At 39.2% G+C, this 19,715-nt stretch overlaps 1 protein-coding gene across 1 annotated transcript in view; it reads right to left on the bottom strand.

Moving 5' to 3' along the window:
• Window positions 1-4,069: 4,069 nt before the first annotated feature.
• Window positions 4,070-19,715, bottom strand: part of LOC101852895 (lethal(3)malignant brain tumor-like protein 1) — a 32,223-nt gene continuing 16,577 nt past the window's right edge. Inside the window, exons 12-23 of the mRNA XM_005112005.3 lie at window positions 18,886-18,980; window positions 18,017-18,251; window positions 16,440-16,534; window positions 14,427-14,652; window positions 13,902-13,987; window positions 12,847-13,072; window positions 10,300-10,402; window positions 9,365-9,493; window positions 8,046-8,213; window positions 7,312-7,373; window positions 6,687-6,925; window positions 4,070-5,641 (exon numbers count right to left, since the gene is read on the bottom strand). Coding sequence (XP_005112062.1) covers window positions 5,510-5,641; window positions 6,687-6,925; window positions 7,312-7,373; window positions 8,046-8,213; window positions 9,365-9,493; window positions 10,300-10,402; window positions 12,847-13,072; window positions 13,902-13,987; window positions 14,427-14,652; window positions 16,440-16,534; window positions 18,017-18,251; window positions 18,886-18,980 — 1,796 coding nt within the window. The 3' untranslated portion in view covers window positions 4,070-5,509. The remainder of the gene's footprint in view (window positions 5,642-6,686; window positions 6,926-7,311; window positions 7,374-8,045; window positions 8,214-9,364; window positions 9,494-10,299; window positions 10,403-12,846; window positions 13,073-13,901; window positions 13,988-14,426; window positions 14,653-16,439; window positions 16,535-18,016; window positions 18,252-18,885; window positions 18,981-19,715) is intronic.

The raw sequence follows: 19,715 nt of genomic DNA, 5'->3' as shown, positions 1-19,715 counted from the left end.
CAACCTCCCCCCCCTAAAAACAAGGTTTCAGTAAGAGTTTTCGGCACTTGCAACACAAATAGGGCATTCACAACAGCCGAAGACTAAAGATGTTACAAGAGATGTTTTAGTGAGAGTTTTACGGCGCTTGCATAACAATAACGTCATTATAAGCGCCGAAGATTAGAGGTGTTAAAAGAAATTAACAAACACAATAAAGAAGGAGAGGGGGATAAAGACGATAGATGTTTGATAGGAAAGAAGAACATCTATCGTCTTTATCCCCCTCCTTTTTTGTGTTTGTTACGAGTGACTAACACAAAAAAGAAAAGAAGGATAAGAGTTAAGGACGATAAATATTTAATGGGAAAAAAGGAGCGAACCACACCAGGGCACCCTTCAATCCCTCACAAAACATCAACAGATTACAAATAGTCTGAAGAAAAGCTCTCAGGAATCAACCCACGTTCCAAAGACAACAAACACTCAATCACTCATTCTTTAACATGGTGACAACAAATACAATAAATACGCAAACTTGTATTCATCAGAAGCATTCACCATGATTCATTGGCAGTGTAAAATGTAAAATATAATATTATGAACTTAGCAATACCCATCTTTGGGAGGGGACACATTAATGGCAATATATACACAATATTTGGCAGCCCTTTCACAGATACAAGGCAGCGTCTCTAAACAAAAAAAAAACCCAAAACAAAAAACAAACAAAATATCAGCTTAACCCCCCAAATCTGGCGATTCCACAGATATAGGTTTAGGCAGACTCTTCTATATATTATATATATATCAAAATATGGCTTTCTTTCTTTTTCTTCTGCTGTGCCCTGCAAGATTTCAAATCATGTGCGGCCTAAAGCCTTCTCATTAAATAAATTGAGCAACCTAGACATTTACATAACCACCTTCCAAACCTTAGTGATCTTGGCCATTCCAACATTTGCTGCCAGTCGCAAACCGTTTTAGAAAATATTTTTTAAAAATTCTGTTTACACCGATTTTATTTCAGCTTTTAGACAAGCACTGATTTTAAATTTGCTTGAGGAGGTGGGAGGTGGAGTCTTCTAGAATGAGCTGGGCACTCACTGGACAGCAAAGCCACCATAATCCCCCCCTTTAGAATAATAAACAAATAAACAGGAGTTCTTTGCAAAGGAAGCCACACTATCAGAACTTGAGTTCGTTCACATTCCAAGGGAAGTAAGCATTGAAATAGCTGATACAACCAGGAGATGCAAAAATTGTCATGCAATCTCGGAAACGTCCAGAAAAAACTTCGACTATCAAGGCATCCTGGAAATAGGGGGTCACAAGGATGTGACAAACATACAAAAGAAGTAGAGGAAAATGATGACAGTAAGGATTAGGAAAGAAAAAGCAGCAGTTCCCTATTGCAGTTCAGGCACAGTTATGAGCATAGCATGACATTGATGAATCAGCCCATTTACAATTCTTCTGTGCATAAGAACATTATTAATGTCCCCCCCCCGCCCTTTGAGAATGGCCTAAAGACACTTCAGTCAGTATCATCGCCCCGCAGGGTAAGGGGAAAACAATTGTGAATTCAAGTCATGCTGTATTTTAACAAAACAAAACAAAAAACAAAAAAGGGTGTACAGTAGTAATATATTACACTGCAAAAACAGCTTTGAAAAATAACTCGTAATTTTTCATTGATGAAGTTAAATTATCAACCACCCTCAGAGGAAGAATCATACATTTCACCCTTAAAAAATAACCCCCAAACAAATGCATATTCAAACACACAAACATATTCCCCATATCAAACACAAATTATTGAGCTTTTGAGACTGGTATTTGTTCACATGCAAAAGACCCACCACTTATTGAAATGTATCGTTGAGCAGACCATAAGAGTGCAACAGCACACACACACATCTCTGTATACTGTGCGCGAAATACACGTCATTATTATTATGGCACATGTAGTACAGAAACATAATGAATAAAACAGCAAAATCAACCATTTGGCAGAAATCTGATTATGGTATGGTGGTTCACAGTGAGAACACAGGGAATGAGATGATACAAATGAAAATCACAGAGAACGGAAAGGCCTAATATGGATATTATTCTTCTCACGGACAAAACACAAAAGTGCAAAGAAAACTCTTTGGACAGGGAAAACCCACAAGGACCTCGTCTCTTTCTAATGGATTGTTATTTATATCACATTGACTACTCAGTGAAAGAATCCATCGCATGCCATTTTTCAAAATAGCGTAAGGTGGCGTCTTCTTACACTAAGCAGTCAATGTGTGTGTTTTTCGTATCTCTACACCTCTTAGATTTTTAATCAGCGCTCTACACAACCTCATTTAAAGGGGGAGGAGTGGTGGAGAAAGAAACTAGATTCTATTCACTGTACCATACACTTGGCTGTCATAGTGCTCCGATATATAAACTTGCAGAAACCAACGCTTGTGGTTCAGTCTGTCGGCAGGTAGAGTACATTGTAACATACCTCAAATATGTGACTTTACCTACTTCAAGTAAAGAAGCCGATATAAATATTTGACCGATCCAGGAGTTGTATCAACAAGAAAAAAATGAACGCAGTCGTTCCCTTTGGTTCCTTAACCGTGAGAGAAATGATCACACAGTTTTTAATGTTTTAAGTAAATTAACGAGGACAAAATTTCGGGATTTTCTCACAACACATTAAACTTGGCACCACAGTGTGAGAGACAGAGTAGGTTTCCTGACCACAGGAAGGCACATCAATGAGAGAAGATCACACACAGAACAGGCAGCAGCTTAAAGTGGAGAAAGAAAAGGTCAAATCAAATGAGAGACCCTTTAAAGCACAAACAGCTTAACAATAAAATATGCTCTGCATGAAGAGTTCACCTCGATGTAATCGGAATGTATTTAAATTTGAGAACTGTGGTTTCATTATATCAACTTCTTGCTTTAGCGATTACAAAAACTTTTGAATCTTTTCGTTCTTATAATCTGCAAACTACAAATTCGCAGAGCAAAATATAGCCAGGTACCTCTCTGTTTGCAAAAACTAGTCAAATCATAAAGAAAGGCAGTCATAGACAAAAGCATTTTACTGACCAAAGGTAGTCTACAAACACAGCATTTTCCTTCGAGAACCATTACGTTGCTTTGATTTATTATTCACTTCTCAATAACAAAATTTTTGTTTATTGTCAATTCATACCTCAAACCACCAAAAAAAACCCACCCGTCCCCAAGGTAGTAGGCACCAAAAATGTTTTCTTGAGACTGTGTTTGGACGTTTGACGTAAATTGACAAAATTCCGCAACTCAATTCATGTACGAAAAATTCAACACAAATTTATGTCAGCATCTGACGGTATTATTTTACAATTAAAAAAAAAAAAAGAACCACCCACAAAAACAAACAGGTGATCTACCCACTTCTGCTGGGTGCAAAACAATTTTAGATTAATCACTGGTGTAATTTTCAAACCCTTTATCTACAATATTTTACTTCAATAGATATACAATTTGCTACTATTACCATGGTAGAAAGAAAGTCCCTTGCTCAGAATTTATGGCCACATCTCACAAATATATACAATAAGTAGAAATTAATCAACTTCTCAGATGAACATTTACAAAGGAAGGAAACGGACTAAAAGGCAAATAAACACCATTTCAATCAAATAGGAGACTAGCAAGAACTGGACAAAGACAAAAGAAGAAGACTTAATTCACTTGCAATGACTCAGTGAACCAACCAGGACAATGAAAAAGAAACAAAGAAAGACAAGAGCTTTTAGCAGTGAGAGAGCCTGAATAGAAAACATGCTTTTCCAACCCGTGAGGGAGGGACAAAAATGAGAATAAATCAACTCCCACTGGGCGATGATAATACATAAATGTGAGGCATTGTGGTAAAATGAGGCGCTTGTCAAAATGACGAGATTGAGGAAAATGGCATTTGTCTGCCAGTTGGGCAATTTTAATAGAATTTTTGTATTTAGGCTCAACATCTTTCAGTCCATTATAAAACACATTTCAATGTGAATTTTATTGAAAAACATTGATTAATAATATGTAAATTTTCAGCTTTCATTATTTCAAGGACTCTCAAGCTACCGATGTTATCAAACTTTGGCAGCCATTTTCTCATTAATTTAACCTCTGATACCTGCTACCAACACCTCCTGACTTATTTTCAAGATAGTTTGTTATTTTTTCATGGAAAGCAAGGAAAATGAATAAGCTTGCAGATGATACTAAGTTAACTCTGTATGCTCAAAAACTGACGAGCGCCTGATTCCACCTCGTTGTGCCACAAATGTCCATATGGAAACTAGATGTACACCAAGTTACTATTGGTGCAGCTTTAAATTTTCCACAAACAGGAATCCTATACAAAAACTCCAACTTAGCAAGCAAATGATATTGTTTCAATATCCACTGGTTCAGATGCACACACTATCTCCATGAATTCACTATCAGAGCAGTAAAGGCCATCTACCCCTTATACTGCCATGTAAAGAAATGAAAATTTAATTATTGTTTGTACATCTCTATAGTACAAGGGTTGGACTTATAGTTGAAAGGCGACAACCCTTCTGCGAAAGTAAATTGTTAATTAAGGAATTGTGCTAGCAATTCAGAACTAAATAACTAAATAAAAGAAGCCCTCTAAAAACTAAAATCTTTACAAAGTATACATATATCCATGCATCTATGCAGTGGACTCCACAAAAAAATTATTCAGAAGCTTGAACTTTTTCTAAAAAGAGTTGAAGCAGCTCACATCCTGACCAATACAACAACAGTTATAAAGAGCTTAAAAAATTAACGGACGGCAGACGGCGGAAACAGCACAAGGTCTACACAGAAGGACTCCTCAGTGACATGTATCACTGGTCACACAACCTGATGGAATGTAGAATTTACAGAGAAGCAGGTACGAAACGCAGGAGGGACACACAACTAACCGACAAAAGTTCTTTGTTGCACCTCTATTTACGAGTAAAAAGTTGTAGGCTCCATACTGTGAGACCATCCAGTCAAAAGTGTTCATAAACGTTACAGGATATGAGATCAAATTATACTGCACTATTGCTTTGAACCCCCCCTCAAAAAAATTATTTAAAAAATTAGCACTCTATAAATAATTTACCTGCTTTTCATATTTCAGATGACATGAATGATGAAGCATTTAAACTCTACATTTATGTCATACAAAATTTTTATATGAACAAATACAAAAAGATGGAGCATATAAGCTATCTACAAAACTTTCACTAGACCTTTCCACAGTCAAGTGTCTTTGCTCTTTATCTTCGAACAGACCATTCTTTCAAGACAAAAGTACTCAGCTGCATTCTGTTTTTGTCCGTTAATGAAGCAATATATACATGAAACTGTAAGTATACTTGACCATTATTATTATGGATTCATGAACTTAAATCTATGACTAAAAACAACAGTAAAATAGCACCTCTATTCTGCTCTAGACAATTCACAACAATCACAAAACTGGAAGCACATTTGACTAAAGTGGATCGTTTGCTCCTTTAAAAACTAAGATGCTGTTGAAAATCTTGACAGCTGGTCCTAGTTTTATATTGAGAAAGTTCATCAGATCACTTTGTTGCAGGAGCAAAAATGAGTCTCCATCAATTTCCTGAGGACAGAGAAAAGAAAAGTTCAAGTATATTATTACACTAGAAGTCTTGTTAAAAATGCTTCAGAAAAAAAAACAATAAACCAACATTATCAGTAAACAGCCACTTTGGCTAGAGATATTTTCAGGATCACTTCTAACATAGAAAAAGCTGCTTCCTTTAGATGACACGACTTTCATTTAGTCATATAGTCTCTTTTGAACTGTTTCAAAATTTACAAAGAACATGTTGTCACTGCGATAGCAAAATGGCATGGTTCATAGTGCCAAAATACAACTAGCCTTTTATTTTGTTTTGACATTAGGCAAATCCGTGAAGACAATCACCAAGGCTGTACTCTAATTTTCCTTCATAAATTGAAATTTCTGATTGCCGAATATCAAAACCTCGGAGTTATTATTTAATTTTAGCATCAGTTTCTTGCACTGCTGCTTTATCCCACGACCGTAAAATCCTCAAGCCGGTACAGACCAATTCTCTAGATCTAGCCAGATTTGCGAAAGTTTTGCCTCAATATCACATTTCTTGATAAATGCACATATTTTCAAGCCGCAACAAAAACCCGAAGATCAACAGAAAGCATGAATAAAAGAAAGGAGGAAGATTATCAGCTTTTAGCTGACTTGCATGTGAAAATATATTGCCGACCGAACTGCATAGAGGGAAAATGGTCGATTATGCGAAATCTGGCAGTTTCGAACAACTTATTGCCGAGAATTGCCGTAAATATCCGAGAAGTTACGGATACAAGTACACTGATCCTTTGCCACAGAAAGCTGTTAATATTAATAGATCTACTGTCTCTCTCTTTTTCTTTAACGAATGGAGTTGATATGATGATTCGACAAATACGGATTTTTCGGAATGTACGGATTTTCGCAAAAACTGGGAAGATTGGTAACTACAAAACGTTCTTTTTTTGGGTCTTTTACTCTAGGTGCCCATCGCAAATTTGGTTTTGACCCCTATATCGGTATGGCGGTAGAGCAGGCCCAAAATCAGTCACTACCGGAAAAATCGGTAGATTTAGGCAGCCCTGCTTACCTCATCCCGAAACCTCTGCGCTTGTTCCTGTTTCCCCGTCAGCCGCTGTATGAAGTCGGCCACCTCCTCCACTGACCACCGAGGCACGCAGGTACGGTTGACCGTCCCCACACCAGGCAGGAGCTTGGCGTGCTGCTCCCAGCACAGAGGCTGTTCACGGGAGGCGGGGACGGGCACTCCCGACTGGAACACAGACTCGTGGATACTTGCGTGGAATGCACTCACTTCTTCACTCGGAGCTGACACCACAGGCGGAAAAAGAACAAAACAAAATAAAACTCGACACTTTCAAAACTGCTTTAATCTATTTCAAGAATTTAAAATTGTGAGAATTTGTCAATCTTACTGTATTTGATATCAGTGCTTTATCATATTTTTGTGCAATACAAATAAAACAGTGATTCTTGTCGGAAAGGGTTATAACAATTCTATCTGAAAAACACTGCCCAATCAACAAAAAATTGTACATAAGCAGAAATTGAAATAGTCTGCCCGTGCAACTACACCACACCACAATGTCTAGCATCTGTGATACTCTCTATAAAATCATCCAGTTCTTGACAGATCACATACATGTTTAAAAGATTTCAAAAACTGCTCAAAGACCCATGCACTCTAAACTCACCTTCCAAAGGTTCATGCTTCACCATTTTATCACAGAGAACTTGTGGGTAGCTCAGCAGTTTTCTGTGGGAAGGAATAACACATGAACAGCACAGTGGACAACTGGCAAGCTTTTGGATGCCCAAAATGTGTTAAGCGCTTTCTATCAGAATTGGTCTCATTGGCTATAGCATAAGTCATCTTATTTCTTTTATTTCGCTTAAGAAGTATTCTTCTCTGCAGATGCTTTGGTTATGGTCAGACTTTCGCAGACGATCTATCACTATTATTACTATACAACGAGTAGAACATACAAGAGTTTCATCCATCAACCTTCACAAGGTGGGTGAAAAATCCCCCTAAAAAAACCCAACCAATCTACTGTACAAAGAAAGGAGGGAGGTTGAAGTTCAAACTTCAATTTCAGAAGAGTGTAAAACAGTGCAAGTTTCCCAGGCGACAGATGGCAGACTTGGAAAGAGGTAGGTAGGAAATGGGAGTAATGTGAGTGATCTTCGGACAGTAAGGAATACAATGCAATCCAAGCTTTAAATATTCCTGCACAACCACCTTTTGACAATCTCAACAAAAACAGGTGAGAGTAATGAAGACTTGTACAACAACGTATCAGACCACAAACAACCCCAACAAAACAACAACAACCGAAAGGAATGTTTAGTGCAAGACTCCGCCATACGTCATTTAGAAAAATGACGTACAGCGGAGTCTAACATTGAGCAATTGAAAAAGACATACCTTTTGCGCCCACGACCTGGCCTTCCCACTGGTCGTGACCCCACGCCATTTTCCTGCTTCACTTTGGCCAGGTTTTTCTCAGCAAGAGGACATCCTGACAGGCAATGGTGAGATGTGAACTTGCCTGTGACGTGGCCAAGGCCATCACAACCAGGCGTGGGACATCGTCTGATACAAAGAGAAAAGTATACAAGTATCGAACCTGCTCTAACGGCCACCCGTCCCAAGACAATCACTCGTACAAATGACCACTTCCCACTCCCACCCTTGCTTTTTTCTGTATCATAATGACACAGTGCGACAGTCCAAGACATCCACCTGACAAAGACAACCACTTTTCTCTCCTTAACAATAACAAAGGGGGGGGGGGGGGGGGGAATCTTCAACAATTTCAACTGTAGTTCTTTTATTAGTTTAGGCGCTTCCCAAATACAAGCATATTATAATATCTTACCAAGATCCTGCAATAAAACACCAGCAAACTCAAAACACAAACCATCCCAAATATAAAGGTATTGTCACCAGTGAATACACATTTCAACTGGTTCAAGTGGAGTAGTAATACTAAATGTGTCAAAGGCAAAAAAAATAAAAAATCTAAAGGGGGTGGGGAGAGAAGTTTTTTAAGCTACATCCAACGCGCAAGCAAGGTAGTAATATTCCCCAGCGACTTGCTTTGGGTCTCAAGTCCCTTATGTGCAACAACAAAATGCTAAGAGAAATATTAGACTTCACTTACTCATGTAAAACATTTTCTCTGTATTGACCTTTGTCAGCAAAACTTTTTTTTTTAAATAAAAAAACAACAACAAGTACACACTATTGCAACAAATAGAAACATTTAACCGACAACATAAGATAGTAGCTATATGTAGCATAGAATGAATTGATACTTTCCATATAATATAGGCATGGAAAGAATAAAAACTTGTTTATAACTCTGAACTCAGTTACCCATTTCTGAACATATTTCACTGAAATTATCTCACATTAGGGTAACCAAAACCCCAATTAATGACAGTACAAGTGATAAGGATAAAATATAGGCAAACAATTGCATGTCTGTCCACCCCTCCGCATCCATTTTACAAGCATGCATCAGTATTTTTTAACACTTTCCACACACGCAGCGCGCTGCGAAACACATATCCCCATGGACCAGGATACAGGTGCGGTACACGCTATATATCACACCGGGAGCCGATCGGCATCCCATGGGGCAGTGTTAAAACAACCTGTTAATGTATTTTTAAACCAACATTCTCAATTTTCTCTATCGACCCACTTTTTTCACAACACCCTCAGCTTGAGCTACTCACTTAATCTCGCCCGACGGATCGTGCCGGATAAGAACCCCGCCACTTTCTTCAGAGCGAGAAGAGCCGAGACGGTCAGTGAGGGCAGATTCTTTGCTCATATTCACCTCCGAGTAAGGACATCCAAATGCACTGAAACATGACCAAAAATAAGGTAGATTCTGTGAATATGTACATCATGAACAAAACCAAAGCATCAAAACTTCAACATCGGCTGAATATGTCTGTCGGACTGAAACTATCCAAGACTGCCATCCATTGTCAAGGAGAAAAATAGTTGTCTTAGACGGGTGGATGTCCTGGACAGTATCATTATAATATAGGGAGAAAAACAAAAACGGGGGAATGTGGATAGTGGTTGTTTGTACACGAAACTGTCTTGGACAGGTGCCACTAGAACAGGTTCCACTCCATTTTAACAAATTCTTTAGGTGAAATTTCTATCGTTTAACCCATACTACCAGTAAAAAAAGTGCACTTGATAAGATACTTGCATTACATGTCAAGAAAACATGCTTGTACACATCTCTTCGTATAATAATAATAATACATAAAATAGCAATTTTATAGCATATACCCCCACTCAACAGCAAGATCTATGTGCTTTACATTATATTATTACCCTATCAGACCCTAGAGGCTCAGCAACATTGTCAGGTTCCCGGGAAGCCTACACTACAAGCGGCAGACTAAGCGCTCAAACACTGATAAATGGACAAGATCTTCCGCTGGGTACCCATTCCCATCAGGGGGAAGTGAGGAAAATTCTAACAAAGTGCCTTTCCTAGGAACACAACATTGGAACTCGGACATAATTCGAACTTCCGACATTATAGTTGCTAGTCCAAGAGCCTAACCACTAGATCACTGACATCACGTATAACAACAACATGACAAGCAAGCATACACACACACACACACAGAAATTCCAAACCGACCTGTGGTGGCCAGTGTACTTGGCCCCTTTGATGTGACCGATGCCCTTGCATCCAAATGTGGGGCAACCACCAGCGGATTCGTTCTGGCTGTGCCTGTCCTTATCTGTTGCAAAGGAGAAAAAGATCGAGATGATATTGAGAGAAATCATTTTTCACTAAAGGTCTGCACATAATTGCAGGCCCACTGAGAAGAAACCTCTGAAGCACAAAAATTATTTTTTAGCTCTCAATTTCCATTATCTATCACTTCATATTAGAAAGAGTTTTACATAAAGTTTCAAAATCAATATTGTAGCTTCTGCAGTTTTTGTGAATTTCTCATGTTTTATAGATTTAAAGAAGATTCTAATAATGCATAATATGTGAGGATGACTCTAAGCCTGGGTCTAGATAAAAAACAACTAACTGAGCCCAGCCTCCCAGCTAGCAATGAGCACCATCGAGCAGAACAGCTCGGGTGTTTGGATCAAAAACAACCGCAGCTCATCAGCAGCTAATGCGCAGCTAGCAGCTCGCTTGCTCGTGGCTCGACGGACACCTGTATGCTCACATCAAAAGCTACAATGCTAGAGCACGCAATAAGCTGTGTGAGCTCTCAGCGGGTGTGAACAGTGGAAATGTGTCCAAAAAGGCAGTTGAAGGTAACTATTGCTTTTCACTGATTCATTTACTGGAGCCACCAACATATCAAAAGAATAATTTTTTGTGAGAGCATGAGAGGGAGAGAGAGTGCAGGGTTCATCCTATAAATGCCAAATGGGATACATGTCACCTGTGTGGCTCTCGGGGCCCTGTCCAAGAGACAGGGGAGCAAAGAATAGTACCACTGTATCCGCACCGCGCATGTCGCAGAAGGCGACTAAGGCCGGTTGGGCAAAGGGTTAGCAGCCCTTTCCCGTAAAACAAAAAGCAGCTACAAAAACAACAACAGCAAAAACAACATGACTGCCAGTTCTGGAAGATGGAGGAAAAGGATGCTCAGGACAGGCTTTGCTGGAGTAATGCTGTTTATGGCCTGTGCTCCACTGGGAGTTAAAAAGGGCAAGAGAGAGAGAGGGATACATATGGAAAAATAAAACCTTTGTTTCCTGATCTGAACCAAAGCAACTGACCATGGGTTCAATCACATTTCCGAATGTTGCAACAGCCATTCATTTTCAACATGAGACACTTCAAAGTAAGAAGAGGTATTTTTGTGCTTTTGATGCAGTGGCAGCAAGATGGGAGTTTTGAAAACAGTCGTCAAAACTTCAGAGAGTATAATTGTTCTTGATGCCATCATTGTGCACTGTGCCGTATTAACTCTCGAAGGAAACTTCTGAAAGGATCCAAGAATGGCATTATGTTCAAGAGAGAAATATAGACTGCAAGGGAGAGAATGCTAACAGAAGTTGTCTTGTGCAGCACAGGATGTGTCCACATCAAGCACTACTTTGGCAAGACAAGTATTTGTAAACTATACCGCTACTAACAGACCTGCCACTATATGAAATCTCAAAATCAGGATCTCAAGAGGAAAAAATCGGGATCAACAGCAAAAACCACCATGGTGACCGCCAAGCAGACTTTAAAATGTTCCAGGATATATATATATATCTATGCATATATGAATAGGAGTGTGCGTGTTATCATTATTTTAAAAAAATGCAGAAGCATCATGTCAAGCACTCAACCCCCTGCAACCAATAAGTCCCGAAAGACACTTCAACCAGTGTGCATGAACTTAAGTTGACCCCGTCAACGGACGGTCCCTGACACACGTGGACTGACACACGTGGAACTCACATGTTGAAGTCATGTCATGTGATGCGAAACAATTTTACTGACGGGCCCAAATAACTGCGCGTTCACAAAAAACAATCGGACGAGCAACAGTCCTTCTAGGGTAACGGCTACAGCCGACCGACCAATTGTACCAACAAAATATCTCTTTCTTATCACTCATTTGCGTTCAGACCAAAGCAACGACAATGGCCGAGTGTTAGTCTAGACAGCACAATTAGTTGTGTAAAGGTTAGAACAACTGTTGCTTGTCCAAATATTAATTTGGTGTGAACACGCAGTTACTAGACCTCGGACAAGGCATGTTTTGAAAGTAACAGCAAAACTACGAATATTATATATCGATTATTTGTATGTTGCAGTTATCAGACTACCATTGGAGAATTCTGAGAGCGGGCAAAGATCAAACACAACTTGGGGTGAGTCAGCTACTAAATTTGGCATCGATATTTCGGAAAATAATGCTCCGAGACCCTGCTGACAAAAAGTTCAATGAGTGCTTCCAGCTACAGAGAAGAAGGCAGAGTAAATTATTTAGAAAAATCCGGTGCAACAGACTGGAGCAAAAAATTGAGATATACCTGACCGAAATCGGAAAAATCGAGATGCTTAAGATTTGGAGCAAAAATCGGGATGTCCCTATTAAATCGGGATGAGTGGCAGGTCTGTACTAATCAGAAGTGAGCTGTTCAGAAATAATTTTTGCACCAGAAAGTGTAATAAAAAAGCATTGACAACTCTAAGACACGCCACATAGTAGCTCACCAATGGGACTCTGTAGAGGGTGGAATGTCTTCCAGCACCACTGGGGCGGATGCAGATCCATGCTGTCATCCTCCAGCCAGTAGTCGTAAAGAGAGTCCCAGCCGTCAAAGTGGATGAGTAGTCGGAAATCTTTCACATCTTGGATGGTTGCCACACGAATAAGGATAGGATTTCGCTTGTCCACGATCTCCAGCTTCATGCCCGTCTCAAAACCCATTGGCGTACGCTGTAAAAAAAAAAAATCCCCAAATTCATCAGTGGGCATTTTCAAAAAGAACCTTTTTAGTTTAGTTTTAGTAAAAGTTTTATGGCACTTGCAACACAAAGAGAGATAAGGATGAAAGATGTTTGATAGAAAAGAAGGAGCATACCACACTACAGTACCCGCCAACCACCCACAGAAAATTTTTGCTGGGGGACAGCTAAGACAACCATATCCATAATTAAGTCCCAATGTTACCTATGTGTCTCCAAAACACTGCTGATCGTAACGTAAGTATTTTTACACCCTACATCGAAAAAATAAGATCTTTGAGGAGACGGGCTTCTTCTGATCCTGCCTGTCAGGGTCAACCTGGACTGAGAGGGACACAACAACATCCCAGCAGAAAGACCGAGATACCCCAGAAAAATTTCTTCTCACTCGTATATCTAACTCGGGTCTCCTGCATGCTAGAGCAAAGCACCTAGCCACAGATACAGGAGTGCTGATCGCACGACATTACAACAGTAAATAATACAACATAGCACACATACTTTCATCCCTGACCATCTTAACTCTAGTGGCCTTCTGGGTGCACTAATGACTTTTATAATGATTTAGGAGCATTCATAAAATAAATAACTGGAGGCAAAGAACCCAAAAATCTTAAAGAAACAGTCTGTATAAAAAAAATTTAACATAGAAATTGCTGGCTGGTGATTTCTAAAATCAAAAAGGTAACCCCACTAAAAATCCCCCAAAAAACAACAAAACCCATACCAAACTACAGAGGAAAAAATCAGAAACTCAAAGCTACAACATGTTTATGATTCACAGCTCTATGAAAACTCACCGTTTTAAAAGCCCGTGCTGGGACAGCAGTAGAGCGTGTGTCAGCCAAGTAATTCTCCCATGAGAAGTTGCCTGCATCCCCATAGTCTGTGCAGTGAAAAGGGAGGGAAAGTTTGCATCAATAATTTACCAAACATGGTAGTCCCAGGCAGTCAGAAAAAAAATGACATGTGTTTTTATTCAAAAATGTATTTGTACAAGAGCCAAAACACAACCGGAAGCTATAATTTATCCAGTAACAGCTATGACCCCAGGGCCACATTCATATAATTTTTTTTAAAGTTCTGCAAAAACAATAATTAAGACTAAGTCGAAATTGAACATTTCATGGCCTCAATAAAATAAATAAACAGTTTTATAAACAAAGCTCACGAGCTTCTGTTTTAGAAGTAAAACGTCAAGCACATGAATTGAACTTATGACAAGATAATAGCACAATACTTCAAGATTCTTTTTTCTGAAAAATAAAAAAAATCCTCATTTCCACGCAAAAAAGTGAGACTGGACCACTATAACATTCACTGACCAGGTGGAGAGCTCAGCGTTTGTCCATTCTGCTGGCACCAGCCCACTGGATGGATGGAGGGAGAGACGATGTCGCACCAGTAGTCGTAGATGTCATCCCAGCCGTCAAAGTGCACCAGGATTCTGTCCCCCAATGAGTCGGCCACGGTGGCCACACAGACCAGACTCCAGTTCTTCTTGTCTACGGCCTCAAGCTTCATCCCCACACGGAACGGGGAGGGGATCACCTGATGACCATAAACACAACAAATAAGCCTTTCATTACGATTCGTCTAATAATAGACACATCTCCCATCGTCCATCTATTGAGAGTCTCTTGAGATGCACTCTATTTTGCTATATAGATTAAAATAGAACTTACGAAAAAAAAATATTGCACATCAAATTTTTGTGTGATCATTTTTTTAAAAGCCTTTTTGACCAGTTTGTAAGTCTGGAACGTCATATATCCTCCAAAGGACATTCAATGTTCTCCCTTTGTTTTTACTTGGACCCTGCCATTTCTCTCTCTTTAAAATTAACCCTCACTCCACTCTGGCCCAGGTAACATTTATGTCCTTGAATTCTCAGGCCCAGGCAAATACTGATTATGTCTGCAATTTTGTGTCAACATCCCTCCAAGTGTCGATGGCCGATTTAAGCTTTGTTCCACGGCGTCATGTCAAATTTAATAGGCCACAATTTTAGTCCCTATTTCGGTTGGTTTATCCTGCTATTTCACGATTGAGTTCTACTTCCTGTCACATTCTAATTTCTGAAAATGTATCGGTTTATGGCCTTTACTTACTTGGTTTGCCTGTTCTCAAGCATTTTTCAACACAATATGGTGCAATCATAATTTCGGCGACACCGCATGCTATTTGTTAGGATTCTTTGGGGGTTAACAAAATTCTAGACTGCTTTTGTTTGAAGTTTTAGAAGACAACAAATGGAACTATTGTCAGAGGTAATTGGATAGATTATGGTAAAAATGTGCCACTGGTTTTCAGGTGTGCAGCACACGGAGGTAAATGTTCAGTCAAACCTGTGTAAAACGGCCACCCATTGCCAAGGAGAAAAGTGGCCGCATAACACAGGTTGCCTTCTTAGGCAGGATTTATCAAAATGAAGAAAGCAAATAATTTTCTTCCGAGGTCGAAATCAGGGCTGATCTCAGACTTTAGACTGCCGTAAGGATAATTCGAAAGGGTTATTGTTTTCTTTTGAAAAAGGTAGCGGGTGGTGTAAGAATGGTTTTTTGTGTTGTTTTGTTGTTTTTTTTCTTTGGTAAGCTTTCTTTTTGTTGCTGATTTTGTGTAAGGGTAAAATGAAATATTATGTAAGATGATGAAGGCCGAGTGCCACGGTAAAACAAACACAAGGGGCCCCACCACTCAGAGAACGAGCGACAATTCAGTTGTAAGTTCATGTCAACGTCCATTGTTACTTTGTTACAGATTTGGTAAACAAAACAGGACCGGTCACCCCACACACGATTTGCGAATGAGTTGTGCGCGGGGCTTAGAAATTATGACAGATAACATGCTTCTCTCACCAGCAGTTGAAATTTTTATTTTATTGTTAGGCCTACCCATAGGTAAACTTGGGTAAACATTCATTGGAGTGACTAACAATTATGACAGGTAAATGAATTATGACAGCCCGCCCACAGCGTGAAGGGCCGATTCAAAATTTTTGACAAAACGTCGGGCAATGAGTGACCATGCCTGGCTGCCCGAGGCAGGCAAATTTGACAATGGGTTAATAAAATAAGGTGGCCGCGTTAGACAGGTGCCCGTTTTACAAAGTTAAATTATATAGAAAAAATGCAAGGGGGGAAATGGAAATGGCCGTTTGTACATGTGGCCGTCACGGCAGGTTCGACTGTATATGACTGGGCATTGGGGAAGTAGAACTCGTAGGGAAATATAGGGGACTGGTTAAATGTTGAGTCACAAAGTCCCCTTGGGCATTAATTTTAAAAAATAATTTTAAATTGTGGCTGCCATAGTGTTCACATTCCACAAGAACTGACCGTGTTTGGCTGGCTGACAAACAAGTGCTTTGGGGCGGCAACAGCTCGCGTCTGCTTGAGGTAGGCAGGCCAGTTAAACTCTTCTATAGGAATGTCTGAAAAAGAAAGTTATCACCAACAACATTAAACGCTTTGAAATATACATCAGTCACCTGAACAGATACATTTATTTGTATACAACACATGCAGGCAATCCTGAGTTCGAAGGCTTTCTCGGATTCAATTAAGAAAATCAAGTGATTTAACTCATTCAACCTTAGGTCTATTCTTCCAGGTTGTCAGCTCTCCCTAGATTTTTACCACGAAGTGAAAAATAAAAAACCCCCCACTAAATTTTAACATATCCAACTAAAATTTCATACACATTTAATTAAAACCTTTATTTACATGTATTGAAAATTTGAAGGTAAAATTTGTCATGGTTTTTATGTGATACTCTGTGGAAAAAGGTCTATATATACAGAGTCAAAAAATAAACAAACAGCGAAGAAAGGAAATGAGTTCAAAATTTGCACCCCCCTCACATGGTTCACGAATATAGCTTTCTTTGTTCTAAATTTGGGTTTGCACTTCTGGTTATAGTCTGTTTTAAAAAAAAAATGGTTACTCTTCCAATTAGGCTATAGTCTGCTTCACACAAAAGTAGTGTCTTCAGTCACGAGAGCGAAATTTTCCATACCGATACTGTCGGTGTAAGGGTTGGAGCGTTGCGCGCGCATACTGATATTATCGGAGTTGGGGCTGGGTGAAGGCACAAGAAACTTTTCACTTCACGCTAGGGGTTGTTTCAGAAGTGCAATTAAAGTGAATAAAGAGTCATTCGAGAGAAATCTGGCCTATGCCGGAAAATTAAACCTCTGCATCTTTTGTAGCATTTCCAATCTTTAAAAAAATCAGTGTAGAAACATGTTATTTTATGCCTCCTTGACCCTACCCTAAATCTAACAAATGGCCATGTTTGACTTAATAAATGCCATTTTCTCTGTTGTATGTTTTCCCTAATCTACGTTATTCAAACGCATTAATCAAAGTGCAAATTACTATTTAAAAAAAAAAAAAAAAAAAAAAAAAAGTGTCCTTAACCAAAATATGTACAAATCTCAATTTATGCAAATTCTAACTCACTTATTATGTTACGTTTCACGCCACCCATCCCAATTTAACTAGACGCGCAACCTTTTTCCCATCGACATTTCATAGACTTCAAAGACCCCCATGAGGTATCACAAATATCATTCACCCTTTTTACAATAAGCAAATATAAGACTAATACATATGAGGGACAGAATATCATTCTAATGTCCTCGTAGAGACCAAAGTCCCACAAGTTTTATAAATTAACTGATTGATTATTGCTGAAAGTATACGGTCTTGGTGCTTAGAGGTACATTGAGTACCTATTCTCTAAGGCAGCCACACTCTGGATTCAAATATGCAATTACTTTTTCATACAATGACAAAATGTTCATCTTAAAAAAATAAAAATCATAGCATTTTCGAATTCTAGTTTACACAAGAGAAACACATATTTTTATGAAAAAAAAAGTGATGAAATGTCAGTGAGAAACAAGACTCACTTTTGGGGGGCTGTAAAGTTTTCCCGTTTTTCTCTGCCCAACCTGCTGGGAAAATAAACGGCGAGTCCGCGTTGACCCAGAAGTCATAGCACTCGGAGAAGCCGTCAAAATGCAGCCTGAGCCGGTAGCCCTGGATTTCAGCCACACTCAGCACACAGATCAACGATTGGTGCTTGGGGTCGACACCCTCCATGCGCATGCCCAGCTTGAAGCCGTTCCGGCTCGTGGGAAATGGCTGGTGGAGACACAGAGGATTAAAGACTAAATAATTGAAATAATAAAAAATAAACTGCAACAAATATAGAAAAATCTAATTCCTTTCCAAATCATATAACGAGCCTGTGTCTCACTCTCACAACGAGGGATGAGAACACCTTTTTGCCAATTTTTTCTAGTCGTACTTTCAAAACATTTTGACATCCCCCCCCCCCCTGATTTTGAATACCTTAACATCAAGATTAACTTTTTCAAGGCACATTTTATACACCAATGTCTTCAAAGGCTACTTTTTGTTCTAAGCACAAACTTCAAACTGTCCCAAAAAATGGTGGTCAAAGAAAACCAGCAGAGAAACAGACTTTCAAGGAGTCAAATTGGCAGTTGTTTGTGTATTTATTGCTGGGACCACTGTTAAAATTCACCAAAAATGCAAAGACCTGTTCCTATAACACTAACCTTATTATAAGTCACTGGAGACAAATTTTTCAGTATATGGGGATTTTTTGATAAAATGGACCCAATCAACACCTTGTACTGTAATAGGAGAAAATCATGAAGAATTCAGTTCTCTACAATATATGGCAACGGGTCCCATGTCACGAACACCAAGAGTTGCTAGACCAATAACAAAAGTCGCAACAATAACTCACCTCTCTGAACAGTCTTTTGGGAGCTCCAACAGTTTCGGTCTCAGCAAGATACAAATCCCAATCGAAGTGGAGCATCTTTTTCTCACCACTCGTCCCTGAAGGGAGAAAAGCACAGAGACCGTATGTCAAGATTCAAGGAGTTCATTAGTACACAGCGAGATTTCAAAAACTGATTTAAGCAGAATTACCCTATCGAGCAAATGCGTGTCTGCATATTTATATAAATAAAGCTGAGGTATCGGATATTTCTATTTCTACAGAGATCCTTTTACAAGTGTCAAGTACTGTGACTTACTTTATAACCTGAGCATTCAATTTGCCTACATTATGCAGGGTGAAACAGAAAAGAGTGATCTTGGTTCATCCCTCGCTTCTCTGCTTAGATGTTCTACAAATAACACACTACTGGGCTCAGGCCCAGTCACCCATCTTTTCAACAGGGTCCCGACCAAATCCTGGAAAATTTTTTCAAGACCCCCAAATTTTTTTCAAGACCCAATCGAAGGGAAAAATCAGGCCGCTGCACGTCAAGAATGATCCCCCAAAAAGCTCATCTATCAATGATAAAAAGTCAAAATGTCTATAAATGAATGCAAATGTACATTTTGTAGTATTGTCTTCAAACAATAGATGACTATAATACTGAGTGACTGCCAACCCAGCTTCTCAATTTTCCAAGGGAGAGGCCTCATCCATTTTCCAGGAACACGTTACATAACAAGGAAAGCGTGTACTCCATTTATATCTAATATAATACATGTACAATGTATATGTTTGTGAATACACACACACACATGTAGGTACATTATATCCAGTCAACAACATGTCAG

The sequence above is a fragment of the Aplysia californica genome, unplaced genomic scaffold (genome assembly GCF_000002075.1).
Source record: "Aplysia californica isolate F4 #8 unplaced genomic scaffold, AplCal3.0 scaffold01163, whole genome shotgun sequence".
Classification (NCBI taxonomy): domain Eukaryota; kingdom Metazoa; phylum Mollusca; class Gastropoda; order Aplysiida; family Aplysiidae; genus Aplysia; species Aplysia californica.
This window is presented reverse-complemented; position numbering and strand designations above follow the sequence as displayed.